Genomic DNA, 26,246 nt, shown 5'->3' with positions numbered 1-26,246 from the left:
ATGTCAAGATATTTTTTTCTATTCTAGTTAGTTTTTATCATAAAACATGTATTTATCATCAAAATACATTGAATTGTGTCAAATGTTTCCTCTGCATCAATTGAGGTGATCATATGGTTTCTGTCTTTCATTCTGTTAATGTGGTGTATTACATTGATTGATTTTCATATATTGAAACATCCTTGCATTCCAGGAATAAATCCCACTTGGTCCTGATGGCTATTTTTTTAATATGCTGTTGAATTTGCTAGTATTTTGTTGGGGATTTTTGCATTAATATTCATCAGGATTATTGATCTATGTTGTCTATTCTTATATTGTCTTTATCAGATTTTACTATCAGGATAATGCTGGCCTCATAAAATGAGCTTGAAAATGTTTCTCTTCGATTTTTTTGGAAGAGTTTGAGAAAGATCGGTGTTATTTCTTTAAATCTTTGGTGAAATTCTTCAGGGACACCATCAGGTCCTGGGATTTATGTTGTTGGAAGCTTTTTGATGACGAACTCAATCATCTTACTAGTTATAGGTCTATTCAAGTTTTTAATGTCTTCATGATTCAGTATTGATGGGTGGTATGTTTTTAGAAATTAATCAATTTTTTCCAAGTTACCCAATTTGTCGGCATGTAGTTGTCTATGATCATTTTTATTTCTGTGGCATAATCTGTAACGTCTCTTCTTCCACTTCTGATTTTAATTATTTGAGTCTTCTCTCTTTTTCTCTTAGTCTAGCTAAAGATTTGACCATTTGTTGATCTTTTCCAAGTACTAACTCTCAATTTCATTGATTTCTAAATTATTTTTCTATTTTCTATTTCATTTATTTTTGCTCAAATCTTTATTATTTCCCTTTCCCTCTGCTTACTTTAGATTTAGTTTGTTCTTCTTTCTCTAGATCCTTGAAATGTAAACTTAGATTGTTGATTCATAATCTTTCTTCTTTTCAATGTATGCATTTAACTTCTTTTTTTAAATTTTTTTTATTATTATACTTTAGGTTTTAGGGTACATGTGCACAATGTGCAGGTTTGTTACATATGTATCCATGTGCCATGTTGTTTTGCTGTACCCATTAACTCATCATTTAGCATTAGGTATCTCTCCTAATGTTGTTCCTCCCCTGTCCCCCCACCCCACAACAGTCCCTGGAGTGTGATGTTCCCCTTCCTGTGTCCATGTGTTCTCATTGTTCAATTCCCACCTATGAGTGAGAACATGCGGTGTTTGGTTTTTTGTCCTTGCGATAGTTTACTGAGAATGATGGCTTCCAGTTTCATCCATGTGCCTACAAAGGACATGAACTCATCATGTTTTATGGCTGCATAGTATTCCATGGTGTATATGTGCCACATTTTCTTAATCCAGTCTATCGTTGTTGGACATTTGGGTTGGTTCCAACTCTTTGCTATTGTGAATAGTGCCGCAGTAAACATACGTGTGCATGTGTCTTTATAGCAGCATGATTTATAGTCCTTTGGGTATATACCCAGTAATGGGATGGCTGGGTCAAATGGTGTTTCTAGTTCTAGATCCCTGAGGAATCGCCACACTGACTTCCACAATGGTTGAACTAGTTTACAGTCCCACCAACAGTGTAAAAGTGTTCCTATTTCTCCACATCCTCTCCAGCACCTGTTGTTTCCTGACTTTTTAATGATGGCCATTCTAACTGGTGTGAGATGGTATCTCACTGTGGTTTTGATTTGCATTTCTCTAATGGCCAGTGATGATGAGCATTTTTTCATGTGTTTTTTGGCTGCATAAATGTCTTCTTTTGAGAAGTATTTGTTCATGTCCTTCGCCCACTTTTTGATGGGGTTGTTTGTTTTTTTCTTGTAAATTTGTTTGAGTTCATTGTAGATTCTGGATATTAGCCCTTTGTCAGATGAGTAAGTTGCAAAAATTTTCTCCCATTCTGTAGGTTGCCTGTTCACTCTGATGGTAGTTTCTTTTGCTGTGCAGAAGTTCTTTAGCATTTAACTTCTTTCTTAGTACTGCTTTTGCTGCATCCCATGTTTTAGTATGCTATATGTTCATTTTCATTTGCCTCAAAATATTTTCTAATTTCCCTTGTAATTTACTCTTTGACCCATTGGTTGTTCAAGAGTGTGTTGTTTAGTTTCTATATATTTGTGAATTTTTCATTTGTCCTACTGCTGTTTTTAGTTTTATTGCATTGTGATTGGAAACGATACTTGGTATATTTCAATCTTAAATTTGATAAGATCTGTTTTGTGGCCTAACATGTGATCTGGAAGAATGTTCCATGTGTGCCTGAAAATGTGTATTCTGCTATTGTTGGTGGGCTGTTAGGTTCAGTTGTCTATAGGGTTGTTTTAGTTGTTTGTTTCCTTATTGATCTTTTGTCTGGTTGTTCTATTCCTTATTGAGAGCAACGTATTGTAGTTTCCTACTACGATTTATATTACTGCCAATTTCCCCCTTCAATTCTGTCAATGTTTGCTTCATATATTTTGGTGCTCTGATGTTAGAAGTATATGTATTTATAATTATTATATCTGCTTAGTGAATTCATCCTTTTCTCACTACATAATGTTCTTCTATTTCTCTTATGACACCTTTTGACTTAAAGTCTATTTCATCCGATACAAGTCTGACCATTTCTGCTCTCTTTTTTGGTAACCATTTACATGGAATATCATTTTACTTTCTTTCACATTCATCCTATGTGTGTCCTTAAATTTAAACTGAATCTCCTGTAGGCAGCAGATAATTGGAACTTTCGTGTTTTTATTGTTATTAAGTCAGTTTAGCCATTTTATGTCATTTGATTGGGGATCTTAATTCATTTACATTAAATTACTAATTTACATTTAGTTATTAATATTGAAGGACTTTTGCTGTTTTATATTTTGTAATCACTAACATAGCTTTATAGTTACATTTTATGTTTTATCTTTTAAATTCCATTCCAAAATTAAAAGTGATTTATGAACCATCAGTACAGTATTACAAGATTCTGTAATTTTTAATAGATTTTTCTTTAAGAGCTGTGTATTTTTATATGCTTTCACTCTCTTTGTATTTTTTATATGCTTTCACTCATTTTACTCTTGAGCATCCTTTCACTTAAACTTCCAAGACTTTCATTACATTTTTTTAAAACAGGTGTAGTGGTGATGAACTCTCAGATTTTCTTTAATCTGGGTAGCTTTTCTTTATCTGGGAAAGTTTCTATTTCTCCTTTATTCTGAGGGTCAGTTTTGCTCAACACAGTATTATTGATTTGTTTTAGAACTCTTCCAAAACAGTGTTATACTTTTTGTTTTCAACAGTAATATTTATTTGAAATAAACTAAGAAAAAATATCTTTTACATATTCCAGTGCTCCTCACTAATTTCTGAAGATTTCCCTTTCCCTCTGGTACCATTTTTCTTCAGTCTAAAAAACTTCCTTTCATGTATTTTTGTTGTTGTGCAGGTCTGAATTGTGTAAATTCTCTAGACTTCCACTGAAAATGTTTTTGTTTCACTTTAATTCTTGAAGTATATTTTTACTAGTTATAGAATATTTGAGAGGCACGGTTTGTTTTTTTGTCAGAATTTTGAAGGTATTGTTTTGGTGCCCATAGTTTTCAACAAGCTGTTCTCTGTTCTTTGCATGATTGTCCTCTGTATATAATGTGTTGTTTTGCTCTCGTCTCTGGCTGCTCTCAAGACTATTTTCTTCATTTGGTTTTATTTTGGTTTTTCTGTGTGTGTGTGTGTGTGTGTGGTATCCCCATGCATGAGGCTACCGCTTCATTCATGCAATTAAAGTGAACGTCGTCATTACTGGGACAGGGTAAAATAATGTTTTACATGATAGGGTAAACTTTTCTGATATTTTAGCAAAGATATATAACCTCAAGCTAATAATATGGAAATATCAGACAAAGCCAAATCAGGAGGCTTTCTGAAATGTAACTGGCCTGTAACCATCAAAAGTTTCAAGGTTATTAAAGTAAAATACACACTGAGGAACTGTTTCAGACCGAAAGAGACGAAAAAGACAGGGCAACTCAGTGCAACATGTAATTATAAATTGGGTTCTTTTGCTCTCAAGGTTATTTTTGGGATAATGAGTGAAATTTGGACAGGATCTGAGGACTAGATGGTAGTAATATCAATATTAACTTTCTGGTTTTTAATATTGTATCATAGGTATAAAGGAGAATGCTTTTATTTTATGAAATGTATACTTAAGATATTCTGAATGATGAGGCTTCAGGTTGATAATTTATTATAATATGGTTTGGGAAAATAGGAGAAAGTCTATCATACTGTTTTTGAAGCTATTCCGTAAGTTAATAATTATTTTGAAGTAACATAAAATAAAAAAGTTTTCCATTATCAATAAATAAATTTCATTAAAATAACTAGTACTCTAAATAAAAATGATTATAATTGGCTCATATTTCTCTCTATATTATTATATTTAGAAATATCACACTATATATTTGGGTGAATTCTGATAATTTTGACTAGTAAACAAGTGACCTGATTTTCTCTCCTTTCTGTTTTATGACAAATGAGAATTTTAATTCATTTATTGTGTAGATAACAATTTTCCTTTTGTTATCTAAAATTAGGCAATGTTTTACTTTCCATAAAAATGTAATATATGTCTACATTCTTTTATAGTATACGTTTTACATGGTTTTATTTAGCTGTAGTGTCAATGTAATTTTTGGATACCTTCTGGGCAGGGACGTGGTAACTGTAAACATTTTGTGCTCATGCTGTTGTGAGACTGCTGTGGTAGGCAGCAGTTAGCTACTGATATGGTAGGTAGGTAAGATTGCTTTAAATAATTAAGTCTCTAATGCTAATAAAAATTTTTTATCAGTTTCAAAATGTAAACCTCACTATATAAATTTAAATTACCATCAGCAAAATCCCTGGTCTCTTAAGTGTATATAGAAAAAGAGACATTTTATTAAGTGGGAATAGATTAATATTAATCTGGAAATTGAGTTTGACCTTAAATCCTAGAAAATCTAAATACAAGTTTATTCGTTTAACACTTTTTCCTCTTTCTTTCTTTTCTTTCTTTCTTTCCTTTCTTTCTTCTTTCTTTTTTTCCTTTCTTTCTTCTTTCTTTTTTTTTCTTTGAGATGGGATCTCACTCTGTCACCCAGGCTGGAGTGCAATGACACAATCTCAGCTCACTGCAACCTCCACCTCCCAGTTTCAAGCAATTCTCCAGCCTCAGCCTCCCAAAGAGCTGGAACTACAGGCACCTGCCACTGTGTTCAGTTAATTTTTTTTAATTTTCAATAGAGACGGGGTTTTGCCATGTTGGCCAGGCTGGTCTCGAACTCCTGACCTCACATGATCCGCCCACCTTGGCCTCCCAAAGTGCTGGGATTACAGGCATGAGCCACCATGCCCGGCCTCTCCTTACTATATTTCATAATGAAAATTACTTAGAATTTCTGCACATAAAACCTAGCAGACCTTATAAAGATACTTATTTTTGGCTTATTTCCAGAAAGCAGGCTAAAAGTCAGGATAGCCCATGATATCCAGAATCCTCTGTATGCTGGCAGGATGCAGTTTAACTCCTTACTGCCATCTCACAGAAAGTGAGCACAATGCCTAAAGCCAGCTGGTCATGGCGAGGCCAACTACCCAGTGTGCCTAAGTTTAAAACAGTTCAAACCAGAGTATTATTATTCAAACTACATATCTTGCTAAAAAACAGACTGAGGGTTCCTTAAACGTTTTCTTGACAAATGAGTGTTTATGACATTGGGTCGAGTTCATGGAGAATCGCTAACCTTCTCCACAAATTATCATTGTTGACACTGAGCTGGATATAATACTATGTTTATAATGAGGCATTCCTTACATTGATAAGTTCTCATTACATCACTGATATTCTCTCTCTTGAAATATTTTTTTTCTGGAGAACAGTAATTTTCTTTATCAAGTTTAAGAGAATGATTTCCCATCACTAAATTGTTGTACACAAAGGTAATTTGCTATTTGCCAACAGAATGAGAACATGGGATGAAAAGTGTGTTTGCCAATTGTCTTTAAGCCATGTGCCTGTAGCCTTAACTAATTTATAAACTTGTCAAAATAGGAGTTAGTGTCTATTACTCATGTTGACCATTGTCCTGAACATCCCTTTTCAGTTAATATTGACTGATTTTGTTAGCGATTTTATATAAATGTGATATGATCATCTTTAACCAATACTGAACCTAACCCTTTATTCTGAGACCAAAGGTTTGAGGAATATAAACCTAAACAATTTTATTGCATTTCTTCCACATTTCTAACAATTAAATGTGCAATTTCTTTTTACTAATTAAGGCTAATCTTGAATTTTAAATGATTTTATAGACCCTTGCCTCTTTCCTGATTAGGAGAGCAGGATTGTATTAAGTGTGTTGTCATTGAAAGAACACGGTCCTGGCACTAGAAAAATAGGGGTTTGAGACCAAGAACAGATGTTCCTGATTTGTGTGACTTTGACTCATTTTCATACTCTCTCAGAGATTTGTATATCCTCCAAAAATTTAGGATTAAAAAACCTTTTATGCAGCTTTGTTGTGAGAGCCAGAAATAATTTATCCAAAGTTCTTGGCTCTGACAGATGCCTGAAAAATAAGTTGTCTCTCTTCACCTTCTTTTCCTTCTCAGTGATATATCCCAATATTATTCATTTCTTCCCAGATATTTTATTTTATAAAGCTTTAATCATTGTCATGTTCTCATAGCTCATATCTTTTAAAATATGAAGTCTAAAATTGAACATAAATCTTCAAAAATCTGATGTCATTACTGGATTAATGGCAAGCTTATGGTTACTACCATTTTAATGTTTCCACTAAAATGTTAACATAATTGAGGAACTAGTTTTCAACCTTTGGATGGTATTTAGATGATATTTGGAGTAGGCAAACAATGACCTAATTTCTAGGGGTCTACACTCTGCAAAATGAAATATATGTACATATATTGTTAAATATGTGTGGATACTATTTCGATTCATACGTAAATTCATTTTATATAATTGAAGTATTATGTGATACATAAATATGTAATGTAATGTTTCATATTACAGATTAGAGAAGGTCCTCGACTATAATGGTTTGACAGATGATGTTTGACTTAATTATTTTAAACTTTTCCATGGTTTAAAGGTGATATACACTCAATAGAACATCAATAAATTAAATGAGATACTCGACACTTCACTATAAAATAGGTTTTATAGGTCAAACACGGTGAAACTGCATCTCTACTAAAAATACAAAATTAGCTGGGTGTGGTGGCACATGCCTGTAATCCCAGCTATTTGGGAGGTTGAGGCAGGAGAATCACTGAGGCAGAGGTTGCAGTGAGCTGAGATTGTGCCAGTGCACTCTAGCCTGGGCAACAAGAGTGAAACTACATCTCAAAAAAAAAAATTGGTTTTGTGTGAGATGATTTTCTCAACTGTAGGCTAATGTAAGTGTTCCGAGCACGTTTAAGGTAGGCAGGACTAACTATGATGTTCAGTAGGTTAGGTGTACTTGTACCAAATGCACGTTTTACTTGGAATATTTTCAACTTATTATGGGTTTATCAGGATGGTGCCTCATTGTAAGTGGAAGAGCATCTGTATATATATTTCTTGATCTCAATAGAAACGAATGCTAACTGGTGTCCTAAGGTGTGAACAGGGCCTTTGGATATTTTACATCAAGAAAAGATCCTCATAGAAAAGACGACTAAGATCATTCAAGTTGACCAGTTTTTTTTTTTTTTTTGATTGCTGATAAAGTTATATTAAACTTAGACTTTAAAAATTACCTGATTTTTTAAAAAACACAACACTTGAAAATGACTGTCCCCTTCCAGTTTAGCTATATTGCCAACTCTGTGGTTTGGAGATCTGAAGTTGCCTATTCTTGCTTGTCATCTCTTTCTTCAAGAACTCACTCCCAAAGAAAACCAAGAACATATCTACCCACATTTTTACTCTCCTGATGTGAAATCCACAGTTCAGAGAACTGAGTACAAGGTATGTTTTCATGGTAGAAAGAACTGTCTATGAAAATGCAGCAGGCACGCATGTGTACAGCTGGATTGCTCTGTGCCTTTTGTAGAAATGTTGGTAGGGAAAATTGGAAATACACACCCAAAACAAAGCTCTATTAACCCATAAACTTTCCTTAGAAAAATGTATCTCAAGAAGCCCTAAAAAATGTTTATCTCAGAATGGTTATTGCAGCATTAAATACAAAACAAATCATGGAGATCTCTAAATACCTCATGATTGGAGACTGTTAAAAAGCCTGGTTTGCTGACAGCAGAATCCTGGGATAAGGATGACGGGGATTCTTGGGTAAATACTGGGTAAATCCTGTTTCTCTCTTACTTTGAGGTCAGTGGGTTATTAATACACATACATACATGTCTGGGTGAACTCACATACACACGTATACAAATACCTACATACATCTGTAAAAATGAACCCTTTTTCAAATCTCTTCTGCCCATCTCTGCTGAAAGGCAAAATAGAAAGCATTGAGGCATTCCCCACTGTTACTCCCTCCATTCCTCAACAGATCTATACCAACATTGGTCCCTCTGTTTTCAATAGGGGTCATAACTTTCTTTCAATCTAAAGGTAATCATTTGTTTTATAAAGTGACTCTTCCCCCAACTTTCTATTTTGATGTTTCCCATCTTTGCACATGACAAAATTTCTGTGTCTTTTGCTGGCTGAATTTAGATCTGATTATTAAATTTAAAATGCCACTCTATTTGTGCAACTAACTTCTGTCAATAGGAGTTAAATCTTCCAGTGTACTCTAACTTTGCCATATTTTTTACATAACATGCATTGTAATCGTATGCCCTTTTTCCACACTGGTCTAAGAACCCCTGGAATTCCAAAAATATGTCTTTTGTATCTATTTCTCCAATGCCTAGCCCAGTCCCAGGAACATAGAGGCTGCTCAGTAAGTTTATTCAGATAAATGAATGAAAGCCATGAATGCAGGTAATTTATATGTCTATTTTATACAAACTAAAATATAGTTGTGCAAGATGTACATACTGTTCTCAAGATGAAAAGCATTAGGTATTTTAAGCTTTACTACTTTCCCCCTTCCTGAAACTTTTAATAAAATGAAGAGGAAAAGCTATATAATACTACTTTGAATAACAAAAGACACGTTATTACTATCCAGAAATTTTATTGGTGTTTATTATATGATTTTAGAAAGAAACATCATTCTGCTTTTCTGCCTCTTGTTCCAATTCAGACCTGGTTCCCAGGGCTCTCAATAGCACAGCTTCCCTGATGAAGAAAGGTGCTCATTGGCCAAGATGAGGTGTGCTGTGCACCAGGTGATGAATGGCCAGCTCACCTGCAACTTTGTGACGGGGAGACAAATAACGTTGTGCCCAGGCTTCATCAATTTCTCTCTAGTGTCACAAAAATATATTTTCACTTCATACCCACCTTCGAGAAAAGTTTGAGGGAAAAATATAAGATTTACTAGCCAAGTTCATGGATAAAAGAAGGGAGAAAACTAGTCTTTTATTTCTATAAATGAAATCACAGGCTGATTTGATACAATAAATATTTTGCAAGATTTTAGCTATTTGCAATTAATTGCACAGGGATACACATTCTGAATAGATTATTCTTAAAATTAAAAAGACTGCTTAATATGTTTCTGTTAGCCTTAGATCATTTAAAATATATCTGCACATTTATAGCAGCAGTGTTACAATTGTATATACAGATAGTCCTTGAAAAATCTGGGAGTTAGGGGCTCTGACCTCTGAACAGTTGAAAATTCATGTATAATTTTGACTCCCCTGAAACTTAACCACTAATAGCCTGCTGTTGACTAGATTCCTTACTGATAACAGAAATAATGAACACATATGGTCACCCAGGCTGGAGTGCAGTGGTGCCATCACTGCAATCTCAGACTTCTGGGCTCAAGGAATCTTCCCACCTTAGCCCCTCTCTTAGCTGGGACCACAAGTGCCTGCCCCTCTGCCAGGCTAATTTTTATTTTTAGAGATGGGATCTTGCTATACTGCCTTTTATATGCTTATAAATTGTGTTCTCACAATAAAGTAAGCTAGAGAAGAGAAAATGTTATGAAAAAAATCATAAGGAAGGAAAAGTATATTTACTGTTTATTAAGGGAAAGTCATATGAAGTCATCATGAAAGTCTTCGTCTTCATCATCTTCAAATGTTGAGTAGGCTTTGAAGGGGGAAGATGAGGAGGGGTTGGTTTTGCTGTCTCAGGGATCGCAGAGGCAAAGAACATCTGCATAGAAGAGAACTCATGCAGTTCAAACCCGTGTTATTCAAGGATCAACTGTCGTTTGAAAGTATTCGGGTAAACACAAACTCAGTGGCATTGTGGGGGATGTTGTGAGTCTTGGAAAAGGGGGCTAGACTTGTATTAAGGTGTTAGTTCTCCATAGAAATAGAAAGGTAACAATTTCTTAAGAATTATTTTAAACAATATATGCAACAAAATGGACTTTTGCAGATAATAAATATCTATTTCAGTTGAAACACGATTTTTTTTTTTGAGACAGAGTCTCGCTCTGTCGCCCAGGCTGGAGTGCAGTGACCTGATCTCGGCTCACTGCAAGCTCCGCCTCCCGGGTTCATGCCATTCTCCTGCCTCAGCGTCCCAAGTAGCTGGGACTACAGGCACCCGCCACCACGCCTGGCTAATTTTTTGTATTTTTAGTAGAGACGGGGTTTCACCGTGTTAGCCAGGATGGTCTGGATCTCCTGACCTTGTGACCCACCCACCTCAGCCTCCCAAAGTGCTGGGATTACAGGCGTGAGCCACTGCGCCCGGCCTGAAGCACGATGTTTTTAAAGCCAAAATTTGAACGTAAATTTTCTATATTTTGTTAAAATACATGTAAATCCAAACTGCTAATCTTGTTCAAAGTCATTGTTTGCAACTTTACATTTATTCTTAGGAAAGTATTACATTAGCATTTTTCCTACAAACTCTGATAGCTTCCCTAAGTCATTTTGAAAAGAATATTTCTTTTTGGGTCATTGTAATAAATTACTGCATCAATTTTTAGTTGAAATTAAAGGTCTTTGTTGCACAACTAACCTTTTTCTAATAATATATTTAATGTATTTCATGTATTTTAAGATATTTTTCTGACACAGTCGTTTAAGCTTCTCTTCAATTCTAAGCAACATGAGATGGCTTACATGGTTAGACAACCACACTGACACCAGTGCAGCTCAATTCAAATGAGATCCATTCCTACAAGCTAAGTTGAAAGGAAAAAGAGATCAGAGAGAAAGTGAGAGAGCCAGAGTGACAGTAAGAGAGAGGGAGAGGGGGAGAGAGAGAGAGAGAGAGACCCAAATAAATAAAGGGAGATAATCAAATCTATATCTAACAACATGAGTTTTTTGTTTGATGCATGTTGGGACTAACAAAACGAATGGGTAGGGTTTTAATTGCGTGTCTTTCTTAACATAAATATGACTCTGCATAGTTTCATGTGAAATTTGATGAGACCCAGAAAGCTATAGAAAAACCACATGAATTAAAAAAAAACTATGTTTTCTGAAGGGGAAAGGAAAAATGCACATACAAAAAATCTAACAAATATTAGACTGTAAATATGGTGAAAATATGAGAATATTTTACATATATTTTACTTGTGTAAGTATAATAATCTTGATGTGTTTTTACATATTCAAAACCTGATTTTACTGTATCACATTTCAGAAGAAATAAAATTGAATTAAATAAAAATGTTTCAGCTCAACTTGACTTTTGCATAGAATTTTAAGAACACTAAGATTTGCATCAACAATAAATCATGTTTAAAAATTTTGAAAATGATTTTGTTCCCGATAGATTTTATTTACTGACAGCCTCTGAATGCCTTGCAGATTAAAGAAAGAAAAGAAAAATAATAGATAAAAATGTTAATTCTGCTTTTTCTAAATAATGAAATTCTTGGCAAGTGCTTCAGCAAATGATGTCGTGAACTGATCCTGTGGCATTGTGGAGTAGATGTTCAACTTTCAAGCTAAGATTCCAGCAAGACTAAGCCATGTCATTTCAGTTGCCTTCAGTTCCTAATGGTGGCCCACTGGTCTTTTTGTCAAACTGATGAATCATCAAGTCAGTAAAAATTATTAGCTTAACTTTCTGCCCTGTTACTTCAAACCGTATAGAGATACAGTCAAGAGTAAGAAATAAAAATGACGCAAGAGAAAAAGAAATTAAGTAAAGCAATGAAAACTTCGCAGTCCTCTAGATAATTTTTTGAAACTCAATGAGCAAAATAATCAGCCCTAATATAAATATGTGCATGAAGGAGTTTAGCCAATTCCGTTTTGGATGAATCAGTTGGGTTAACATAACCATGGTGACAGAAAAAGCAAATTCACCTAAAACAAATAATCTAGGCAACCGAAGAAATAAGGCATAAACAAACTTTAGCAGTGGCCTCTATATCTTTTAAATATTTGTGTTTTAATAATTTTAGAAGTTGAAATTTAAGATCTAAGGCACTTCTCTAGCTACTAATATACTCCAGAATGTTCCTTTCCACATTCTTAGTCTCTCATAATTGACTGGTTTAGTACTTTTATTCCGTGTTCATATTCACATAAAAAAGTACTTGAGTATATTCAGAAAAACAATTTAAAAATAATACATATGTTTATACATTCCTTCCTACTTTTAATATGCCACACATCATCCACAAATCCAAGAAAAATAGAAATAAGGAAAATTAAGTGCAAACATGAGAATGCTTATCATGGTATGAAAATAAATGCCATATGGAGAAAAAGGAAGAAAAAGAAAACAAGAGTCTGAATAAAATTCAGACTTTTAACGTCCATACAGAGCTTTAACTTTTGCTGTAGTTTTTATTTCCTATTGTTTTATCCATTTTGCAGTGAAATGGTCAGTAGAAAATGGCCATAAGTTGAAATTTGCATTTCGGTAAAAACGACTTTCTACTTGGCTAGCACTCCAATAACTGGAATCTTGAAGCAGCAGTACTGTGGGGAGCTGGGAGTTTTAGGAGAAATAGTCACTGAAGAAAGTCTGTGTTCCTAGATCAATGCTCATTACCCGGTCTTAACTGAAGTTGTAAATTTATTTCACTGATCCTTCTCTCTACTGATTTTATGCACCTCTCACCGACCTAAATAGATACAAATCAATGAAATAATTTACTCAACAGCCCTGCTTAATCTATTTCCATATATGTTACCAAAAACTGAACAGGTTTTCTAACTTTTTTCACTGTAATTTCATTTTATAATAATTATAGTGTTAATTAAAAGATATATTAATCCAATTTAATTAATTTTCATAATAAATGTTCCAATTTAAACATTTTCATAAATTTAAAATTAATGGGTTTTTTCTTTTTTTTAGTATTATTATACTTTAAGTTTTAGGGTACATGTGCATAATGTGCAGGTTTGTTACATATGTATCCATGTGCCATGTTGGTTTGCTGCACCCATTAAATCGTCATTTAGCATTAAGTATATCTCCTAATGCTGTCCCTCCCCCCTCCCTCCACCCAACAGTCCCTGGAGTGTGATGTTCCCCTTCCTATGTCCATGTGTTTTCATTGTTCAATTCCCACCTATGAGTGAGAACATGCGGTGTTTGGTTTTTTGTCCTTGCGATAGTTTGCTGAGAATGATGTTTTCCAGTTTCATCCATGTGCCTACAAAGGACATGAACTCATCATTTTTTATGGCTGCATAGTGTTCCATGGTGTATATGTGCCACATTTTCTTAATCTAGTCTATCATTGTTGGAAATTTGGGTTGGTTCCAAGTCTTTGCTATTGTGAATAGTGCCGCAATAAACATACGGGTGCATGTGTCTTTATAGCAGCATGATTTATAGTCCTTTGGGTATATATCCAGTAATGGGATGGCTGGGTCAAATGGTGTTTCTAGTTCTAGATCCCTGAGGAATCGCCACACTGACTTCCACAATGGTTGAACTAGTTTACAGTCCCACCAACAGTGTAAAAGTGTTCCTATTTCTCCACATCCTCTCCAGCACCTGTTGTTTCCTGACTTTTTAATGATGGCCATTCTAACTGGTGTGAGATGGTATCTCACTGTGGTTTTGATTTGCATTTCTCTGATGGCCAGTGATGATGAGCATTTTTTCATGTGTTTTTTGGCTGTATAAATGTCTTCTTTTGAGAAGTGTCTGTTCATGTCCTTCACCCACTTTTTGATGGGGTTGTTTTCTTCTTTTAAATTTGTTTGAGTTCATTGTAGATTCTGGATATTAGCCCTTTGTCAGATGAGTAGGTTGCAAAAATTTTCTCCCATTTTGTAGGTTGCCTGTTCACTCTGATGGTAGTTTCTTTTGCTGTGCAGAAGCTCTTTAGTTTAATTAGATCCCATTTGTCAATTTTGGCTTTTGTTGCCATTGTTTTGGTGTTTTAGACATGAAGTCCTTGCCCATGCCTATGTCCTGAATGGTATTGCCTAGGTTTTCTTTTAGGGTTTTTATGGTTTTAGGTCTAACATGTAAGTCTTTAATCCATCTTGAATTAATTTTCGTATAAGGTGTAAGGAAGGGATCCAGTTTCAGCTTTCTACATATGGCTAGCCAGTTGTCCCAGCACCAGTAATGGAATAGGGAATCCTTATCCCATTGCTTGTTTTTGTCAGGTTTGTCAAAGATCAGATAGTTGTAGATATGTGGCATTATTTCAGAGGGATCTGTTCTTTTCCATTGATCTATGTCTCTGTTGTGGTACCAGTACCATGCTGTTTTGGTTACTGTAGCCTTGTAGTATAGTTTGAAGTCAGGTAGCGTGATGCCTCCAGCTTTGTTATTTTGGCTTAGGATTGACTTGGCGATGTGGTCTCTTTTTTGGTTCCATATGAACTTTAAAGTAGTTTTTTCCAATTCTGTGAAGAAAGTCATTGGTAGCTTGATTGGGATGGCATTGAATCTATAAATTACCTTGGGCAGTATGGCCATTTTCATAATATTGATTCTTCTAACCCGTGAGCATGGAATGTTCTTCCATTTGTTTGTATCCTCTTTTATTTCATTGAGCAGTGGTTTGTAGTTCTCCTTGAAGAGATCCCTCACATCCCTTGTAAGTTGGATTCCTAGGTATTTTATTCTCTTTGAAGCAATTGTGAATGAGAGTTCACTCATGATTTGGCTCTGTGTTTGTCTGTGATTGGTGTACAAGAATGCTTGTGATTTTTGTACATTGATTTTGTATCTTGAGACTTTGCTGAAGTTGCTTATCAGCTTAAGGAGATTTGGGGCTGAGACAGTGGGGTTTTCTAGATATACAATCATGTCATCTGCAAACAGGGACAATTTGACTCCCTCTTTTCCTAATTGAATACCCTTTATTTCCTTCTCCTGCCTGATTGCCCTGGCCAGAACTCCCAACACTATGTTGTATAGGAGTGGTGAGAGAGGGCAACCCTGTCTTGTGCCAGTTTTCAAAGGGAATGTTTCCAGTTTTTGCCCATTCAGTATGATATTGGCTGTGGGTTTGTCATAGATAGCTCTTATTATTTTGAGATACGGCCCATCAATACCTAAGTTATTGAGAGTTTTTAGCATGAAGTGTTGTTGAATTTTGTCAAAGGCCTTTTCTGCATCTATTGAGATAATCATGTGGTTTTTGTCTTTGGTTCTGTTTATATGCTGGATTACATTTATTGATTTGCATATGTTGAAACAGCCTTGCGTCCCAGGGTTGAAGCCCTCTTGATCACGGTGGATAAGCTTTTTGATGTGCTGCTTGATTGGGTTTGCCAGTATTTTATTGAGGATTTTTACATCAATGTTCATCAAGGATATTGGTTTGAAATTCTCTTTTTTGGTTATGTCTCTGCCAGGCTTTGGTATCAGGACGATGCTGGCCTCATAAAATGAGTTAGGGAGGCTTCCCTCTTTTTCTATCGATTGGAATAGTTTCAGAAGGAATGGTACCAGTTCCTCCTTGTACCTCTGGTAGAATTCGGCTGTGAATTCATCAGGTCCTGGACTCTTTTTGGTTGGTAAGCTATTGATTATTGCCACAATTTCAGAGCCTGTTATTGGTCTATTCAGAGATTCAACTTCTTCCTGGTTTAGTCTTGGGAGGGTGTATTTGTCGAGGAATTTATCCATTTCTTCTAGATTTTCTAGTTTATTTGCATAGAGGTGTTTGTAGTATTCTCTGATGGTAGATTGTATTTCTGTGGCATTGGTGGTGATATCCTCTTTATCATTTTTTATTACGTCTATTTGATTCTTCTCTCTTTTCTTCTTTATTAGTCTTGCTAGTGGTCTATCAATTTTGTTGATATTTTCAAAAAACTAGCTCCTGGATTCATTAATTTTTTGAAGGGTTTTTTTGTTTCTCTATTTCCTTCAGTTCTGCTCTGATTTTAGTTATTTCTTGCCTTCTGCTAGCTTTTGACTGTGTTTGCTCTTGCTTTTCTAGTTCTTTTAATTGTGATGTTAGGGTGTCAATTTTGGATCTTTCCTGCTTTCTCTTGTGGGCATTTAGTGCTATAAATTTCCCTCTACACACTGCTTTGAGTGTGTCCCAGAGATTCTGGTATGTTGTGTCTTTGTTCTCGTTGGTTTCAAAGAACATCTTTATTTCTGCCTTCATTTCGTTATGTACCCAGTAGTCATTCAGGAGCAGGTTGTTCAGTTTCCATGTAGTTGAGCAGTTTTGAGTGAGTTTCTTAATCCTGAGTTCTAGTTTGATTGCACTGTGGTCTGAGAGACAGTTTGTTATAATTTCTGCTCTTTTACATTTGCTGAGGAGAGCTTTACTTCCAACTATGTGGTCAATTTTGGAATAGGTGTGGGGTGGTGCTGAAAAAAATGTATATTCTGTAGATTTGGGGTGGAGAGTTCTCTAGATGTCTATTAGGTCTGCTTGGTGCAGAGCTGAGTTCAATTCGTGGGTATCCTTGTTAACTTTCTGTCTCGTTGATCTTTCTAATGTTGACAGTGGGGTGTTAAAAACTCTCATTATTATTGTGTGGGAATCCAAGTCTCTTTGTAGGTCACTCAGGACTTGCCTTATGAATCTGGGTGCTCCTGTATTGGGTGCATATATATTTATGATAGTTAGCTCTTCTTGTTGAATTGATCCCTTTATCATTGTGTAATGGCCTTCTTTGTCTCTTTTGATCTTTGTTGTTTTAAAATCTATTTTATCAGAGACTAGGATTGCAACTCCTGCCTTTTTTTGTTTTCCATTTGCTTGGTAGATCTTCCTCCATCCCTTTATTTTGAGTCTATGTGTGTCTCTGCACATGAGATGGGTTTCCTGAATACAGCACACTGATGGGTCTTGACTCCTTATCCAATTTGCCAGTCTGTGTCTTTTAATTGGAGCACTTAGCCCGTTTATATTTAAAGTTAATATTGTTATGTGTGAATTTGATCCTGTCATTATGATGTTAGGTGGTTATTTTGCTCGTTAGTTGATGCAGTTTCTTCCTAGCCTCAATGGTCTTTACAATTTGGCATGTTTTTGCAGTGGCTGGTACCGGTTGTTCCTTTCCATGTTTAGTGCTTCTTTCAGGAGCTCTTTTAGGGCAGGCCTGGTGGTGACAAAATCTCTCAGCATTTGCTTGTCTGTAAAGTATTTTATTTCTACTTCACTTATGAAGCTTAGTTTGCCTGGATATGAAATTCTGGATTGAAAATTCTTTTCTTTAAGAATGTTGAATATTGGCCCCCACTCTCTTCTGGCTTGTAGAGTTTCTGCCAAGAGATCAGCTGTTAGTCTGATGGGCTTCCCTTTGTCGGTAACCTGACCTTTCTCTCTGGCTACCATTAACATTTTTTCCTTCATTTCAACTTTGGTGAATCTGACAATTATGTGTCTTGGGGTTGCTCTTCTCGAGGAGTATCTTTGTGGTGTTCTCTGTATTTCCTGAATCTGAATCTTGGCCTGCCTTGCTAGATTGGGGAAGTTCTCCTGGATAATATCTTGCAGAGTGTTTTCCAACTTGGTTCCATTCTCCCTGTCACTTTCAGGTACACCAGTCAGATGTAGGTTTGGTCTTTTCACATAGTCCCATATTTCTTGGAGGCTTTGTTCATTTCTTTTTATTCTTTTTTCTCTAAACTTCCCTTCTCACTTCATTTCATTCATTTCATCTTCCATCACTGATACCCTTTCTTCCAGTTGATCGCATCGGCTACTGAGGCTTCTGTATTCTTCACGTAGTTCTTGAAACTTGGCTTTCATCTCCATCAGCTCCTTTAAGCACTTCTCTGCATTGGTCATTTTAGTTATACATTCATCTAATTTTTTTCAAAGTTTTTAACTTCTTTGCCATTGGTTTGAATTTCCTCCTGTAGCTCAGAGTAGTTTGATCGTCTGAAGCCTTCTTCTCTCAATTTGTCAAAGTCATTCTCCGTCCAGCTTTGTTCCGTTGCCGGTGAGGAACTGCATTCCTTTGGAGGAGGAGAGGTGCTCTGCTTTTTAGTTTCCTGTTTTTCTGCTCTGTTTTCTCCCCATCTTTGTAGTTTTATCTACTTTTCGTCTTTGATGGTGGTGATGTATAGATTGGATTTTGGTGTGGGTGTCCTTTCTGTTTGTTAGTTTTCCTTCTAACAGACAGGACCCTCAGCTGCTGGTCTGTTGGAGTTTGCGAGAGGTCCACTCCAGACCCTGTTTGCCTGGGCATCAGCAGTGGTGGCTGCAGAACAGCGGATTTTCGTGAACCACAAATTCAGCTGTCTGATCGTTCCTCTGTAAGTTTTGTCTCAGAGGAGTACCCGGCCGAGTGAGGTGTCAGTCTGTCCCTACTGGGGGGTGACTCCCAGTTAGGGTGCTCGGGGGTCAGGGACCCACTTTAGGAGGCAGTCTGCCCGTTCTCAGATCCCCAGCTGCGTGCTGGGAGAACCACTACTCTCTTCAAAGCTGTCAGACAGGGACACTTAAGTCTGTAGAGGTTACTGCTGACTTTTTGTTTGTCTGTGCCCTGCCCCCAGAGGTGGAGCGTACAGAGGTAGGGAGGCCTCCTTGAGCTGTGGTGGGCTCCACCCAGTTCGAGCTTCCTGGCTGCTTTGTTTATCTAAGCAAGCCTTGGCAATGGTGGGCACCCCTCCCCCAGCCTCACTGCCACTTTGCAGTTTGATCTCAGACTGCTGTGCTAGCAATCAGTGAGACTCCCTGGGCATAGGACCCTCTGAGCCAGGTGAGGGACACCATCTCCTGGTGTGCCGTTTTCCAAGCCCGTTGGAAAAGCGCAGTATTAAGGGTGCGAGTGACCCGATTTTCCAAGTGCCGTCTGTCACCCCTTTCTTTGACTAGGAAAGGGAACTCCCTGACCCCTTGCGCTTCCTGAGTGAGACAATACCTCGCCCTGCCTCGGCTTGGCTCATGCACGGTGCGCTAAACCGACTGTCCTGCACCCACTGTTTGGCACTCTCTAGTGAGATGAACCCAGTACCTCAGATGGAAATGCAGAAATCAACCGTCTTCTGCATCGCTTACGCTGGGAGCTGTAGACCACAGCTGTTCCTATTCGGCCATCTTCAAAATTACTATAGTGTTTTTTTAAGGAATTCAGAGGCATCAAACATTTATATATATTTTTTGGTCTATGAGTGCCTTAAAAACCACTTTGAAGTTGCATCATTATTTCTACTACCACTGTAGATCAATTTACACTTGCTTGTAGAACCACCTCAATTTGTGTAGATGCCTTTAACTTTTGCTTGTCAGTAGTAGCCTTTTGGGAGAGGACATCGAAAATAGCCAATGCTGTTTATATTAAAAGTCATCAGAGCTCACTTTAGTTCTGTAATATATGTTAACACTTTCCAACTGTATTGAAAATCTATTGATGGTCAGTCTGTTAGATTAAGGATGTGAGGTGTTGTTAAAAAATATGTAATGAAGAGATAACCCAAAGAAATTCAGAAACTCTGAACAACTTCCAGGAGCAGTCCCTATGAGCAAGCCAATCCAGTTTCACTTTGTGAATGAATAGTCATGATAAGTAACTACTAGTGAGCACCTGTTGTGTCCAGGCACATTTATATTACTTATCTCTTTCAAGCCTCCAATGTTGCCACGAAGTATTCTTCTCGCATGAGGCATCATGTACAAATACATCATTGACCTCCCTGTGTCACCTGGAGCCAAAGCTCATACCCAAACCATGGCTTTGCCCTAAGATCCTGTGCCTTTTCTCCACATTAAAAATAAAAATTAAAAATCTATATTTTATTAAAATATTCCCATAGACCCTCTTCTCCTTTACCTCCAAAATGTTGAATAACACAGCAAAGTCATGGAACAAAATGTAACATGACAAACAAACTCTGAGACATTTGCTAGATCTTTCTGATCGTTTTGATTTTTTCATTTAAGATTGAGTGATTTTACAAATATCTTGGAGTGTGGAGAAAATCCATTCAACTCTTCAAGTGTGTCTGAGACCTAGGGATCCTACCATGCCTCAGAGCCAGCTTGTGTAATTTGTAATCAGAAGATGCTTGAGTTCCATCATTTGCATTACCTACCTGTGTGGCCTGGGACAAAATAACCAGGTGATTTTCTTCTCAGTTTAATCTGAATGTCTTGTCTGCGGTAAACATAGCCCTGAAGTACAGTATCTCAAGAATAAAAACCATAGTTCATATTTTGTTTCATGCCTTAAGTTTTATTCCAAGGCTAAGAAGATTATCTATACATTTTCTCATTATTTGGAGAATTTCTAGAATTTGTAGCAGAGTTTGATAGTTCTTACAAATGTCATGAAGACATTGCTTGAAAACTATACTTAGTTTTTTTCCTTCCCCCCACTGAAAGTCTTTTTATTAATTGTCACCCAATACCTACCTGCTATATTAGGTTTTTTATAAACATTGTTAAAGCTTGGAAGATGGAGATTCTGCCTGTTTCAAAATTGTGATTTCTTCATTAATGGAGATACTTTGAGAGCCTGTTTCCCATGTCAAAGTAGGTATGGTTTTTAAATGACCATGCTGCTCTAACTTTGACAAACAAGTAGGATCATTCATCATTATGGTATACATGTGCTGTTGTGGACTACATAATGTTTTGGTTGAAGTTTTATTTGCAAGTGATGTGTGTGTGTGTGTGTGTGTGTCTGTGTGTGTGTATGTGTATGTATATATCTCTTTATATCTCTCTAAAGATATACCATAGTATATAACCCTATCTCCTCATATATGCATATGCATACCTATGAAATTAAATACCTGGCTGGGTGCAGTGTCTCACGCCTGTAATCCCAGCACTTTGGGAGGCCTAATTGGCGGATCACCCGAAGGTCAGGAGTTTAAGACCAGTCTGGCCAACGTGGCGACACTCCGTCTCTACTAAAAATACACAAATTAGCCAGGCATGGTGGCACAAGCCTGTAGTCCCAGCTACTCGAGAGGCTTGAGGTAGGAGAATCGCTTGAACCCAGGAAGCGGAGGTTGCAGTGAGCAGAGATCTTGCCACTGCATTCCAGCTTGAGCAACAGAGCAAGATGCCATCTCAAAAAACAAACAAACAGAAAAGAAATTAAATACCTGACTGCAGTTCTAAATAAAACAAAATGCAGCTTTCAGTTCTGTGTTGATTTAATGCTTTGAGTAGCAAGAACATTGTAAATTTCATTGTTACTGAGAAAGAATGTAAATCATGCTTCAGACTGATTAACGTTTTTGATGTTGTTCAGCTATCAAATGCCATATGCCAGTTCAGGTATTTGGCACATGGGTCTGGCATCCAATTGCTTATTTCATTTACTTTTTTTTCCCCCAGAAAAAATTATGTACTTATTCATTCATATAAAACTTCCTTTCCCCCTCATTCCCTGACTCTATCCCTCCCTTCTTCTCTCCCTCCCTCACTCCCCTCTTTCCTTCCTTCTTTCCTGTCATTCTTTTGTTTCTGCTATCTGCCTATTTTCTTTTGTTTTAATGACTACAGGTTCTAGTACCTAAGGTACCAATTTATTGGTAAGAAACCAAATTACTTTTTGTAATGATGCCATTTAAAAGAACAACTTTCACTTACTGTCTTGTGAGAGAGGGGAAAAAATGCTATCTTTTTAATGCAAGAAAAGTTCAATATAACGTATCACCAAATGTAAATGCAATAAAGAATGACACTGAACTCTATTTATGTTATTTGCCATTTAGCTTAGCAGTACCAACGTATTCCAGAAACTGAAATTTCTCTATTGCAAATAAAAAGAATAATAAACAGAGGGAAATCTATGCCATACATTTATGAAAAAAATACGTTTTCTTGGTTTTCAATTTGCTTGCAGAAATAATTATTTTAATATTGTAATTCATTATCCAATATACGGTAGACATCCTCTACAGGAAAAACTAAACAAGATGGTGATTACAAAGGAGCAGGGGCTGAACTTACTTGTTCAAAATGAACATGTGCACAACCTTAGGCATGCTCAAGTGAGTGCCAGGAAAACTACTACAAAGAATCAATGTAGTGAAATCTGCATCATCAGTGATTGCTTCTGAGCTTGGGAAAGGAGTCGTTGCCTGTTTGGATCCTCTGGCTGACCCCAGAAGAAGCTGCTTTGCTTCAACATGTCCAGTGCAAATATTGTGGGAAAGTGGTTACACACTTACAATAATAAATACTAGGCACTGAAATCATTCTCCTGTAATAAGAATAGATGAACATGACAAGAAAAAGATCCCCCCAGAATTAGAGACTATTCCAATGCTGGCTGACTTGATGGGGAGAAAGGGCTCATTCCCCTTCTCTCCTTACCGTTCCTTCCTCACCAAAATTATCACTTTATATTTACAATGAAGGCTGCAGTGTTTCTCCCAACTTTCAAAGCTGTGTTTTGAGCGGGGGGTGGGGGCGTACCTCTTATGTAAAGCAATGGTGGTTTTAGTTTTCCACCTTTTGGTTGGCATTATCTCCAAACAAACGCTAAAACACGGGTAAGTGGAACCTTCTGATCCTCTTGTATTTGTAAAGAACTTGAGTCAGTTCAAAATACATTGAGAAAATGAAAACCTACATTTTAAGGAATACTGTTTTTCGTCATTTTGCCATGAAGTGTTTAGGAAGAATAATTTATTGTCATACCAATAAAAGTGAGTGGAATTTGCACTTGCATTGTCATTTTCCTGCAAGAATGGAAACACCTATAGCACGGGGAGAAGCAGCATGAGGAACGCTGAAGAGATGGTGAGATGGCATGTGGAGTGGCCTTACCACAGCAGAGGGAGACAAAGGTCAGAATAGACTCCTTCCTAGCCATTCCCTTAGAGGTCATCTGAATAAAATCGCCCTGTGAGCTCTTCCTCAGAAATCACTTGCAGCCTCAATTCCTCTGCTTCTCGTCCCCCCAGTGCCATTGAAATCTGTATTCCACCACTGGTTAGGGATACCAAAGTGCTCATTTCTACAAGTGTTTCACAGTCAGCAATTCCATGCAATTAATGTGTCTCCCTCGAGCCATTCACTTCCTCGGCTTGTGTCCCCAGAAAAGCGCCATGTTTCTATACATTAAAATATGATGCCTATGTGTATGTGTCTGTCCACATGTGAATGTATTTGTATTTGCAGAAAAAAAAATTTTAAGAAGGAACAAAAACGGGAGAATTTTGCATTTTTGGTGTTTTTTTTTGTATTTGCGCAGACCATTTTAGGATTTTCAGTCTCAACAAAAACACTATTAAAACAAAGAATCTAGTAAAATATTGTGCATGTACTGCTAAACAATTCTAGCAATTTTATTAAGCAATACCTTTATTATTTTTGAATATTCTTAACAGACTGGAACGAAACATTTTTTTTCAAAACAAAATATGCATACTGTACGCATGTCGCAGGGTTAAGTATGATGCAGAGGTTAAAGTCTGTTTGAACAAAAACAAATGCCCGGGGAAATTTCATAGCTATAAAGTTAATAACTAAATTTTGTTCACTAAGAGGACCTTTTCTATGGATTTCCTTCATCTCTCAGTCACACTGCAAACTTATCTGAAGTGCACTTCCCAAGTGTAGTTAGAGAATAGGAAGGAATGTAAAATGTTTTTTTAATTATTTGTTTTGTTTGTTTGTTTTTTTTAAAAACAGCCCTTATTAACTCTTCCTTCCACTGATTCTACTGTAAACTCATAAAAGCCTTTTATAGAAAGCAAATTCATATACACTCAGCAGGTGAAATGTTCCCACAAAGAAAATAAAATACAAACAGTGATCAGACCTCTTTTCTTTAACTACCTAGAGCATGTTAGAGTGATAAAGTTTTTGCACATTAATAAAAGTGGCTGACCTATTTATTTTTTAAAAAAGAAGTTGTTCCTCTGTGATAATGCAGAATTGCATACACTGTATACCTGGAATAATTTTAAACCATATGTTAGGGAAATACTGGAATAAAATTGTATATATTCTGTATATTGCAGGTGTTTGAGCATTTCTAGTGTCTCTTCCACAACAATAAGGGAGGAAAAGAAGTCCAGATATGTGTCCGCAATCCCTTTGTTCCCTGTAATTACAATGGCCAAAATGTGCTCCTATATTACTGCAACAGAACAAAAATCACAATGAAAGCCCACCTTCATTGTCAAAGGAAAAACTTCCTCACTGCCTGCATCCTGATTCTAGATAGCTGCTCCTGTCCAACTGGACCAGCAAGAAAGGGCTGGGCCACTTGGGGATGGGAACTGGAGCAATACAGTTCATGATAGTGTTTTTTTTTCCTTTTATTTTGTTTTCAACATAAAAATGTGTTAACTGTCTGATTCCACCTATTATGGAGAACACTTGTTTGTTCAGCTAAAAAGGAACTCCTGCCAGGCCCCCTTGGCTCCGCTCTGTTTCAGGTTTGTGCAACAGGGGCTCAGAGGCCCACCAAGCGTGCACACCCATTCACTGTGGTTACACAGACAGAAGCAAGCGGATGTTGTTTGCTTAGGGGACGAGAAGAGGGCGAGGGAAAGGAAAGGCCGGGAAGGGTGTTGGTTCTGTGGGTAGAAGGGAGACTTAGGGATTTTTTTTATTTTTATTTTTTGTTGTTTTCTTTTTTTTGTCTTTTTTATTTTTTATTCTTTTTTTGTTGTTTTTTGCTATACCATGAGGTCATAGCAATCATTCCTCTAATAGAAACTGACAGGACATAAAGACAGAACTATCTGATGAACACACACAATGACTAGAAATATATATATATAGAGAGAGAGACAGTGAAAAGACTTAGTTTACCTCTGAGAAACCATCCCCCAAAATAAATCCTGTATTAACAAGTGCAAAAAATAAACAAACCCAAACCAAAACGAAAGCAAATAAAACCTCCAAACATTAAAACACAGTGTATAAAATGGTGTGAGAAATTTAAAGTCACTTTCCAGCCTTTTAGTCAATAAAAAGCTGTGGTTGTGTCCTTGTTTGGATTCAGGCCCATCTGTTTAAATTTTACCCTAAAGGCCTTGCAATAAGTAATTCGAGGGTAAAAGCACCCAGTTTCTGTTACATGAGACAGCAGTTGCCATTTTTCACGGCGGGCCAGCTGCTGCTGTGGTGACACTCGTCCTTCTGTTACTCCTCATTGGTTGAGTTTTCTTCCAGCGTGTTGATGCCTCCAAAGCTCAGTCCGGCTGTATTCTGTGCTGCCGAAGCTGTGAGCACTGTGTGTAAGAGAATCAGTACAAGAACACACAGCTTGAGTCTGCTGTTGCACAGTCTTGTTGCTGATGACACTGTGAGCGATGTCCTGTGACAGGAGTCACTTTTCTCTACGGTCCCTTTGGATGGGTTATTTGATTTTTCTTCTCTCCTGATGTCACAGCATTCTGGTTCATCATTGGTTAGAAAGGTTTCATAAAGCCCTGTAGGAAGAAGGAAGTAGAGTGTCAGCAGGAAGGAAATACATTTGCGACGTAGTAGAGTGAAGCTGTTGCTTTAACATTCTAACCCACAAAATCTTACAGGCAATTAGACATTTATTTAAATGAAAATCAAGTCAATACAATTGGATAAAGAGTCACCCATGGTCTCAAACCAGTATTGTTAGATTCCTCAAGTTGTTCTTTTATATTCCTGCCAGTCATACCATGAAAGTTCTGGGCTGTTGGGAATACAGAATAGAAGATTTCATTAAGTAAGTCAAAATCAGAACTTGAGGTTCTGGATCAACTTGGAGATCAAGTACATGCAATCATCCTTTCTTCTTTCAGAGGAATGTGACCAATTAATGCACTGCATAAACTGAC

The 26,246-nt window shown here is 36.7% G+C and overlaps 1 protein-coding gene across 2 annotated transcripts in view; it reads right to left on the bottom strand.

The window, feature by feature from the left end:
- Window positions 1-23,738: 23,738 nt before the first annotated feature.
- Window positions 23,739-26,246, bottom strand: part of NALF1 (NALCN channel auxiliary factor 1) — a 713,496-nt gene continuing 710,988 nt past the window's right edge. The window contains exon 3 of one of the 2 annotated variants that reach the window (XM_055244081.2): window positions 23,739-25,862. In XM_055244081.2, the coding sequence (XP_055100056.1) occupies window positions 25,573-25,862 (290 nt within the window). In that variant the 3' untranslated portion in view covers window positions 23,739-25,572. The remainder of the gene's footprint in view (window positions 25,863-26,246) is intronic. The other variant, XM_063618644.1, reaches the window with a different exon arrangement.

The sequence above is a fragment of the Symphalangus syndactylus genome, chromosome 15 (assembly GCF_028878055.3).
Source record: "Symphalangus syndactylus isolate Jambi chromosome 15, NHGRI_mSymSyn1-v2.1_pri, whole genome shotgun sequence".
NCBI lineage: Eukaryota > Metazoa > Chordata > Mammalia > Primates > Hylobatidae > Symphalangus > Symphalangus syndactylus.
The sequence above is the reverse complement of the archived record's forward strand: the minus strand, read 5'-3'. Positions and strand labels throughout refer to the sequence as shown.